This window comes from Phragmites australis, chromosome 11 (genome assembly GCF_958298935.1).
Source record: "Phragmites australis chromosome 11, lpPhrAust1.1, whole genome shotgun sequence".
In the NCBI taxonomy this organism is placed as follows: domain Eukaryota; kingdom Viridiplantae; phylum Streptophyta; class Magnoliopsida; order Poales; family Poaceae; genus Phragmites; species Phragmites australis.
This window is the reverse complement of record NC_084931.1, coordinates 1,076,727-1,087,690: the sequence shown is the minus strand read 5'-3', so window position 1 is coordinate 1,087,690 and position 10,964 is coordinate 1,076,727. Positions and strand designations below refer to the sequence as shown.

The 10,964-nt window shown below is 44.5% G+C and overlaps 1 protein-coding gene across 1 annotated transcript; it reads left to right on the top strand.

The window, feature by feature from the left end:
* The first annotated feature begins 487 nt into the window (after nt 1-487).
* LOC133885767 (protein SENSITIVITY TO RED LIGHT REDUCED 1) lies at nt 488-1,701 on the top strand. The gene has a single exon (XM_062325512.1). It carries the CDS (start codon nt 707-709, stop codon nt 1,574-1,576), a length of 870 nt encoding a protein of 289 aa, XP_062181496.1. The 5' UTR covers nt 488-706; the 3' UTR covers nt 1,577-1,701.
* Nucleotides 1,702-10,964: the final 9,263 nt, after the last annotated feature.

Sequence of the window (10,964 nt, the reverse complement as noted above, 5' to 3'; positions counted from 1 at the left end):
ATGCCAAAATGTAAGCCGAGATGAGCAGGAATAGGCCCTTCTCTCTCCTCATCATTTGAGCTCTTTGAGCAGTAATGCAGTCAAGACGACATATAAAAAACATAAGGAGGACGAGAAGAGAAAAAGGAAGAGGAAGAGGAGAACTAAGTATCCGAGCAGCAACTGCTGGATCAATGAGGGGCGCAAGTGGTCGAGCATCAGGCGACGAAGATCAAGCAATGAACCAATGGATCAGGGAGGCGAGCCGCGTGAGTGGACGAGCAAAAGTTGCCGGAGTCAAGCAGCCATTGCTGGATCAAAGAGGCGATGATACCAGAGGACGACCCGGGGATGTCAGAGTTGAGCAGAGGCTGCCAGATCAAGAAGGCAAATAGCCGACGACCCACCACTAAGTTTGGATCGAATGCGAGAGGGACGGTTGAGTCCCATTTCACGTCTTGAGTGGGGATTTTTCCTTTTCCCTCGGAGGGACGTGGATTGGGTGTGAGTTGTCCCATTCACGGCCCACCCAAATGCAATTTTAGCCTAAAGGGGTTTGGGCTACCAAACGAGGCCTAAATCACAACAAAACACCCCAGGGTTTCGGTTCCCCTCCCGTAAACTACCAACTAATCCATCGCGCCAAATCTGGACCGTTGAGCTTTCCTATCAGACTGTCTCCACCGCAGATGCAGAGCATCCCAAATCCCCAGTCACGAACCAACCCATGGCCGCTTCCGCCGCGACCGCGACCGCCACCACCCCCGCCGCCGCCGCCGGTGACTGGACCGTCGTCCGCCGCCGCGGACGCCGCAAAAGTGACGCTCCGCCCACCGCCTCCCACCCCGACGCCCCGCCGCCTCTCCCCGTGACCCCAATCCTCTGGTCCCCCGCCGACCCCTCCCTCGACCCCGCCCGCGTCTCCCGCCTCGTCGCGCGCGCCCACGCCGCCATCTCCCGCGTCGCCGCCTCCCGCCTCTACCGCCGCCTCCTCCTCCCCGATTCATCGCTCCGCAGCCGCCTCGGCCTCCTTGGCCCCGCCCGCCTCTCCCTCCTCGGCGTCGGCAGCTTCGAGTCGTCCCCCGCCGCGCGCCTCCAGCTCGCGCTTGCCGCCCTCCTCCACCGGGACTTCCTCACGGGCGCCTCCTCCGCCGACCTCTTCGACCCCGTCCTCTCCGCCGCCGAGTGCGCCGCCGCCGCCGCCCTCGGCTTCTCCGTCCCGAGCCTCGACGACGGGTGCCGCCGCCGCGTGGAGGAGCCCACACTCTTCTACATGCCCCACTGCGAGGCTTCGCTCTACGACGCGCTCCTCGCCGCCAACTGGGAGTCCCCCGCGCAGCTCCGCCGCGTCTGCGTGCTCGGCAACAGCTTCCGGCGGTACGCGCTCCAGGCCGAGGACAACCGCTCGGGCCCCGCCGCCAAGGCCAGTCATGTCCTCGCGGCGGAGCGGTTCGCGTGGGAGGAGCGGGTCGACGATGCGGGGGACGTGGATGATGACGACTGGTTCGCCCGCGCGTTTAACGAGACGAGCTGGCATTTCTTCGAGGTGGACGACGGCGTCGACTTGGCAGCCGCCACCGCCGGAGGAAGGAGATAAGTTGAAAAGCTATGTTCTTTGAGCAATTGTGATCTTGTAGTTGTATGTTGTGTGTTGCTTGATTGGATGCGATGTTGATCAAGATTCCAAATTTACATCTTAACAGTATATGATTTTCTAGAGGATGCAAAAGCTGCACATTGACTGTCATTAATTCAGTCTGCTTTAGATCCACCAACTAGGCACCGTGATGAAAGCCTGATACAATACAAGTAATTTGTCGGAGTCATCGATACTAGGTCATTTTGATTTGCAGGCCTTCAACCTGTAGTACAAACCCACTAACAAGACTGCATTCGATAAGATGCCTTTGCCGGAGAATCTCAAACAGAAATCCTATCACTTTTGGTCTAATCGTTCCATATCAAGATTTCTTATTTGTCCTGACGTCAAGTAGGAAAAGGCATTGTGTGTGCCAAGGTTGCCAGCATCTAAACCATTCGAAACTGTTGGCAGTTAGTTATCTTGATCTTATAGTCTGCGACATTTATCCTTCAAGGACTTGAAAAACCAGTATGGAAGCTTATATGTGTCAGATCAAAGGCATATCATCTTGCCTGCCTGATGAATGAGATTTTCTTCTGACTACTTATCATTCAGTAGTAAACCGTAATAGAAATTCCTTTTCTTCTCTAAGTAATTGCATGAGAGTTGCCTATTTCATTAGCGACGGAGAGGGAAAAAATAGAGAGAAAGGCCCGTGTTCCTTGCAAAATCCTTAGCACTGTTTCCCATCCAAAAACACCGAGACAAAAGGAAAAGTGATAGGTTACAGTAGAGCAAGCTACTGGATAGCACTCCCCAGGGACTTGAGTCAATTAAGATCAGCTTCCTAGAACACCCTTGGCCAGCTTCCTCTGATAGAAATTGTCTGGAACGAGGGCAAGAATCTCTGTGCATTGTGCTGACTTGTTTTGGAAAACTCTTCTGTTCCTTTCCTTCCACCACGTTTATACGACTAAAGTGTTAATATCATAACTGTGCTCCTTTTCAGCTCGTTTAGCATATTTCACACCGTTCCACTATGCTACATGTCTAGGCATGCGAAGCAAATAGTCGTTTGGGTGTTAACAAGAGCATTTAGCAGAACACCCTGCACCATACTTTCTTTGTGAAAACACAGTCCATGAGGACTTGTTTGGTGGTTTCTGTTTGTTGATCTCAAAGTTGGCACCTAGGAATAGGATTGTGTGGCCAGCCTATTAGGTTCTCTGCAGTTAGGCCTTGTTCTGCAGAATAACCCACACCAAAAACTTGCACTTGTTCTCAGTGTTGAAACACTTCTCCGGATCACATTTGGGTTGAATGAAGTGTAGGATCCTCTGAGTTGTGTGAGCTAAAGCTGTTTTGGCTAAGTACTTCCTTCCCCTACTTCCCATCATTTGTCCATTTCCACGATATCTGATCAGGTGTGTCTTCTTGCAGTAATGTCCGTCATGATATTATCTTGTTTTGGAAAACTCTTCTGTACATGAAATCCTTGTTCAACTGCTTATGAGTTCTAAGTACAGATGTAAACATTTAATTGATCTTGTGATCACAAGGAACATGTCTAGTCGGTACTCAGAAATTGAATGCTGGAGGTGAAGCTGTTGCATGCAATGTTTACTCGGGTTAAGAAGGATGAAAACATTTGCAAGCATTTTGATTAAACTGATTGCCTGGGCACTGCATGCATACACGGATATACCAAGCTGATAACCCGATGTAGAAACAGACAGCTGTTGTGGAGAATTGTTTTTCCTGAAATTTTAATTTGGAAAAATGATTTGGACTTGACAAATGTCTATGGGCCTTTGGGAAGAAGCCCAATAGGGCATGGCTGAAGGGGTCACAGGAGAGGACCAGGACCTATCGATCGATCGACGAGAGCGGCGGCGGCTCTGGCCGTGTCCTGCTTCGTGCAGGGGTGGGCGCAAGGCCGTTGCGTCGTGTGCCCAATTTCTGCGGCCGTCGACTCCTTCCTCTCCCCTATATCTTCTCTCCCATGGGCTCTTCTCAAGCACGGTGAAATACATCAATCAAGAGCTCCCTTTCGTTCCTCCTGTTACTGCTGGTTCTACATCGGATCGACGATGAGCTTGCCGGGTTCCGACGAGGTCGTTCTGTGCTGTTCAGGGAAGAAGGAAGGCTGCTTCACCGGGTCTTGGAGGTGTGATCTTGAGCCACTGCATCCAAGGCTCGACTCTGCATCACGGTGTGTCATGTCGTGCGGAAAGGGCACTGCATCTCTGTCATCCTCGCAGGCGAGACCGCGGCACAAGCGGTGGCAATTGAATTTCTGGGACAGTGGCATCTCTGCTGTGCCTTGCTCTTCCTTTTAAACAATTCCGATTGTTTGTTCCTTAGTAAGTGTTCTGAGCGAATTCCTCAGTTTACTTGCTGCATGAGTGTGCGCTTGGTGATGACAGTAGGTACACAGAGGTTGAATTGAACATTTATAGTTGCAAATATGACCTTGAACTAGTAGTCTTGTTCCTTGTTGTTTTCTGTCATACTAGGAAGGTGTAAGGTTTGATTACTGCTTAGAACTTGCTAATCATAGATTGATGTACAGAACTTGTTTAGTTCTTTGGTTCCAACTATCAGTTTTTCAGTAGTCTTGGAACTAGTCTGTTCGGCATTACTTGTTCTGAACTTTGCTTCTTGGCCGGTCAGAACATGTGGTTAGCAGTTTACTTTCAGCAGTAATTACTTCGTGTTCCTTCTGCGTGAGTTAGAAAGGTCAGGGTTCAAGGCCGTGTTTGCTTAGATGATTGTCTATTTCAACTTATGCTGAGAAGGCCAATTTTAATCTGTGTTAGCCTGTCACCTGAGAACATGAACATGACTAAAATCAACTTGAGCTTTATGCTAGTTATTTTAGTCTTATCATTTGTACCTGTTGATTCAATTCATTGCTACATTGACATACCAGCTATATTATGTAATATACTTGTTTTCTTTTTGTATATGTCAATGTTGTATGCACTGGATTGTTTGATTATTTTTGCATTAAATAGAATTTGCTGGAAATACTTGCTCATGTTAAGATTGCATTATTTACAACAACAGCTTCATTTAGAACCCTAGCTACCGACAGTAAACCATGCTATTCTGTGACATTTTTGCTCGTTGCAATAGCTTCACAACTACAACCAGCACATATTTGTCTTTAATCATGAGAATGGTCCGCTGTCCAAGAAATGGAGGCATAGCAACGCAGAGTGTATAGTAGAGAAAACAGGGTTTTCTCATCAATCATGATTCCTTATTTGTTTGTAAGCTGAATGGTTTAGATCTTCAGCTGCTGAATTTTGTGTTTCGTTGCTGTATATAGAAGATGTTAAACTCAGAATTAGACCCTGATTGTAGTCAAAGGAAGATTTAATTTTGGACACGAAGGGAATACGCACATAATTTGGACCCTACTTGTAATTTGAATAATCTGGTAGAGGAACTGGTACACCATGTTGAACTTAGGAAGCATTTGCTGCATCATAGTCTGTATACTCCTTGTACTGAATGAAACAGGCCCATATATAGTTAAGATGGGCTTAACCGGGCCGGGCCGGGCTGGGCTGGGCCTATACTGGTCATGTCAGGCCCAATGTAGTGGACCTGCAGTTTTTAGGTTGCGATTGGTCCAGTTGGTGCTGGCTAGCTCGTCCACCATGGACTGTAGGCCCAATATAAAAGACTGAAGTGGTGCGTTCAAAATCTATAATCCTGTCAAAAATAATTTAAAATTTATAAACTAAGCTGCAGATTGGTAAAAGAACAGTTGTACAGAAGATCATCCACATCGAGGGTCTGGAAGTAATTAACGTTGCTGTGGTGTGGTATTTAATGTTTAGGTGATATGATGTCATTAGTGTTTCCTTTGCCCTTTTTGTTAATCCACTATGGTTCAAATGTTGTCTCTAAAGACCGAAGATATGGAGCTTAACGATTGATAAAGTTGCTATAGTCATCTCGCTATCGACGGAGATTTGCTGTGAAAATTCCTAGATAGCTATATGTCAAAGGAAGTTGAAGTGCGTAGATGTGTATTTTCAAACGTGTAGTGTTTCATCATCTCGGAAACAAATTCTATAAGATCATGTTCTACGAAAGACTCTCTTCTCTTCAACTCAGTTATTGGATCACAGGATGGATGACGTGGATAGGGTCTCACAAGTATCTTTCTGGATAGGATCCTATAAAATTTGCTTTCTCATCATCTCTCTCCACAAAAAGTAATGCTTCTTCGGTATATGTACTTCTCCACAAACATATAAATAAATTATTCCACATCATTTATGGAGATAGAGGCAACAATTAATTCAGAACAAAGCCTAATAGATACATACACCAGCTAGATGTTTAGGGCGTCTCTAATAATTCATGTTAGCTAGCTATAAGGATAGTCACATCATACTTTTGTCTTTGTGGATGAGAGCTAATTCGAAGAGCGAGAAAATCCATCTACTAATGTGTAGTCAGTTTATAACGCATTCCAAGATACGTGCAGACTTTTAATACTCTGTTACATATGGGCTCGCATTAAATTAGGAGGAAACACTACCTTAGAGTGGATTATTACAGACGGATTTTTAATTCTATTATAGATGGTTATATGTTATGTCTCTGTAAAAATGTATGTGATATTGATTTTGTTACAGACGGTTTTAGAACCATCTGCAATAGACTTACACGCAGATGAATTTTTCGGAAAACCGTTTGTGTGTAGTAATGTTCATAGACGGTTATTGTTGAATTCATCTGTGAGTAATAAGAGATACATACGGTTTTTGTTTAAATCCGTCTGTTTTAATTGTCACAAATAGAGTTTTGAAAAACCGTCTATGTGATAATTTTTCTCTATAAGCAAATTTGCTTACTGGCTTATAGGGGAAATAGTCACACAGATACATATTTCATGATTCACAAATTAAACGTATTGATATATTGTTCATAATATCAAGCATACATTATTCATAATATCGATTACATGTTGTTCAGAATATAAAACATAGGCATTTACCTATCATTAAGGTGAAGAACATCACACATTGTTTATAACACATAAACCTAACTAGCTAAACACAATCCATAGCTATACATCATTGGTCAATCAATATCGTCTTCTAAAAAGATAATGATTGACATCATGGCGATGCTATTTTCCAGAAAGACAAAAAGTGATTGACAAACTTGAGTCGATCGATGCCATCTTTCAAAAAGACAAGATGATAGACTTCATCATCTTCAATGAGCAGCTCACAGTCATCCAGATGTAGCTGTACCTTAACTATCACACGCATGAGTCAGAACCAAACTACGTTACTGCCAAACTATCAGCCATGGTTCAGCAAAAAAATACGCGTTCAAGCCTGTCTTACAGTTGACGAAAATGTCTCCATTGTAATGAATAATAATAGAGAACGTGATTGACAGTATACAAAGGGTCAATGGAAGGGGCCTTCATAGCAGCGAAGAAAACAAAATCCACCTAGCCGAAGTTGACACCAAGCATTCGCACTGTCGAAGGCGCCATAGGGACAACCCTATCCCACCACCTACTATTATCGTGAACTGCGCCATTGTAGATCTACGATAGAAACAAGGCTCTACTATCAGTTACACATATTGAAGCAATGAATACCGTACCCAGAACTATATAATACTTACCTTGGTACAATCAAAGGGATTCGGCTTCGGCCGAGATCTCACTTCTCTGACGCTAATGGCAAGTGAGGATGACGCTTTCTCAGTGCAGTTGAACACAGAATGTGGCGAGTGAGGAAGAAGAACACTCCTCGTCACTTTATATTGATAAGGGATGAGTGGGTTGAGTGTGTGGAAAGTCAAAAGAGGCTGGGGAGACGAACAGATTGTGTGTGTGGAAAGCTAAAAGAGCTAGGGAGACGAGTGGTCAAATTTGAAAATGTTCACGGGTCTTTAAATATAGATGAGTGTTTATAAATTCTATATATATATATATATATATATATATCTATCGTATAGATACAAATATATCTTACAGGAAATCGTATGTGATAATATTATAAACGGATTTTTCTAAACGTCGTATATGTCTATACGATAGAAACTGACAGATATATAAAATCCATCTATGAGTTCAGTCATACCTAGACGGCTGTCTTGTTACAGACACATCTATCTTAGTAACTGTCTGAGGATATTTTGTCAGTGTCAGGTTTTAAGAAACCGTATGTAACATACTGTTTGCTTTCAATGATTCTGTGGTAGTGAAACAATATAGCTAATTCATTGAAAAGGTTATCTATTGTGTTTTCAATAGATGACATGGATAATTTTTATAGCTACCGGCTGACATATTATTGGACACGCTCTTATGGGTCTCTAGGATTTTCCTTATGCCGAAGCATATCTTACAACATAAGAGCGTCTCCAACAATATATGTCAATTAGCTATAAGATTGTTTACATCATATTTTTGTTTAGGTAGAGGATAGAAGTGAAGAAGAGAGAAACTGTCTCTTAGTATGTTGATAGGCTATAACATGTGAGGTATTAAATACAAGATAAAATGTACATGGTGATTGGTTGAGAGAAAACATATATGAGTGGACTAATTAAAACTTTAATTGTGCTACAGACTAATCATTGAAGATGTAAGCTTTTGCACTATAGGTAGATGATGTAGAAGAAATAATAGATAGTAATTAGTTACACTATTGGAGATGTTCTAATAGTGCCATGCATGCATTAAAGAAAACATCTCAGAACTTGGCACAACATATTTTATGGCAGCATCTATGCCACTGTTTGCACACTGTTACTTCTGTTTGTACAATCCGTGTGCCCCACTGATTGGGAGGGCTTAAATCATATTTAATTGAGCTGCTCTATGATCCAGCGCAGGTCAATGCGTGACAGAATTCTTAATGCGATTTTTATCAGTGTGGCCAGGAAAGAGGCCTGCCGCTGCATGTGGGGGGAGAGGCAGGCATGCTTGCTGCATGGATCAGTGTGGGCCGGATGCTACTGCTGCGCGTGTATAAGAGAGAGACGACAACACTTAGAATGTTATGGGTAAAGACAAAACATTAAGATTGCATTGCAGTGTCCATACATGCAGGGGCTGGGTGGTCCTTCTCTCTCCTCCCTTCTGCGTGCATGTAGGCAGCCATGCGTCGCGTACAGATACACAGAGACCACATACATGTACAGGCATGCAGTAGGTTTGGCATTGAACTACTCGGCGTGCATGCACATCCAGTCTCTCTTCTGCGGTTCTGCCTGCCTCCATGCAGAGAGAGAGAGAGAGAGAGAGAGAGAGTAGTGTGCTGGCCTGGGTGGCGTGAGGGAGAAGAGAACAGGAGCAGAGAGAGAGAGGAATGAGATGGATATGATTTAAGAGATGATGAGGGAGTGGTCACATCAGCGGATCGATGCTATAGGATCCGCGCCTACGTCTGCATGCACATGCATGTGTATGCATGCAGTCGTTGCAGGCTTGCAGCGTGCATTCGACCCAACACACACTCTTACTGTCTTACATGTGTACATGCATGGCCATATAAGTGACCATGCGCACACCTACATATATGTCGTAGCACGTACATACATTACATGCATAGTACGTACGTAGTGATCAGTTTACATGTGCGACGTATCCTGTAAGTTTTGTCACCTTTTGTTACCTGCTTTCCCTGTGTGACTGTGCAGTGTTGTATGCAAATGGTGCGTGCCAAAAAGTGTGCAGCTTTTGGGGCTTCGGTTCCCTTCTATTATGGACAGGCACCGGACTGAGTAGCCGAGTAGAACTGTAGAAGTATCTCCTCCTTGGCCCCTACCGTCACCTTCCACTGACATCTCTGCCCCCCTCTCTCTTTCATCTATCACGCGTCGCAGTACATCGCATTCGTCATCTCTCTCTACAAGTCTTTTAACCGGTGTGTGCATGGCTGTGCCTGGCCCCTCTCTCTCTCGCACCCACGCATGCATTAGCAATAACTCTTGTGTTATCCAGTTACAAACTAATGAAGAACTCAACATTTTTTTGAGCTAGTAAACTTAATTCACTAGCTAGTACTGGTTTGAGCTTAGTTTAGGATGATGTGCTAGTTAACAAGCATGTCTGTTGAATATGTGATGACTATATGTACAAGTCCAGTTACGCTCGGACGTGGAATTGTAATTAGAGATATATGGTAGAGTTAGTGTTAAACTATTTTTAAACCGGTCTTCTCATAAATATGAGAGGAACGTTATTGTAACCGGCACGACGACATAGCGATAGGCTTGTAGTGGGAGGTGGTGGTTCTATCGGGACCCCGAAGTGACCAATGTTGCAACTATGGGAGGAGCGATTGCATAGATGCTTATTGTTACATCATGCTAATATCGTTGTGTAGTCATGCCCTAGGATATGTAGGGATCGGTGATGTCCTAAGAGAAGGTTGAATTAGGACACTTAAAACTATTTCAGCTCAAAAATAACACAAGATAAACCTATATCAATTTCTATCTAAATATGCTCTAGATTTATCTAGTGTGTTTACTCTACCGATCAAAGCGCTTGCAACCTATCTAAGAAGGTAAATTGCAAGTAAGTAAACGCGAAAACGTAAATAAGGTAGAGAGAGCAAACTCGGCACAAGAATTTTTATTTCGTGGTATCGATAACATAAATGTGACCCCTAGTCCACGTTGGAGCTCCACAAAGGATATGCTCCCGGTCGGCACTCGGCCACGACCTTTGAGCCACCAAGTCACAAAGACAAAGCCTTCACCCAGATGAGCCATCAAGCCAAGGTATCATCACTAGCCACTCTTCCGGTTCCTCATCGCCGTGATCACTTCAGAGCTTAAGCCACAAAGACGAGGGTCTTCACGTCCCTGCACAATCGCCTTGCTGCCGCTACACACCAAGTCAGAGGGTCAACAAGCTTGCCGGCGAGTCACCAAGACTTCAATGTGCCGATATACCAAGAGGTACACTGTTGGATCACTTCTTGATCCACTCTAGGAAGCAATCACCTAGCAACTCACTCTCTAGGCCTATAAGCACTAATCACTCGCTAATCTTGTGCTTAAACGCTTTGGATGATCACTTTAAGCACTTTGGTGGCTTGGATATCTTCTCAGGTGTACATGAACTTCTCAGGACTCTAGCATGCTCAAATGACTGAGTGGAGGGGTATTTATAGCCTCAAACCCGCCAACTAGCCGTTAACCCAATAGCTCTGAAAAGTTGTTAACACCGAATGATTTGGTGAGAACAATAGTACTAATACCGGATCATCCGGTAAGTACACTCTCACAAACTAGCCGTTGGAACCCCACTCAAGCCTCTGTGAACACCGGACACTCTAGTGTATACTCTATCTTCATCACCAGACTTTCCGGTGAGTATACCTTAGCTATCCGAGCCAAC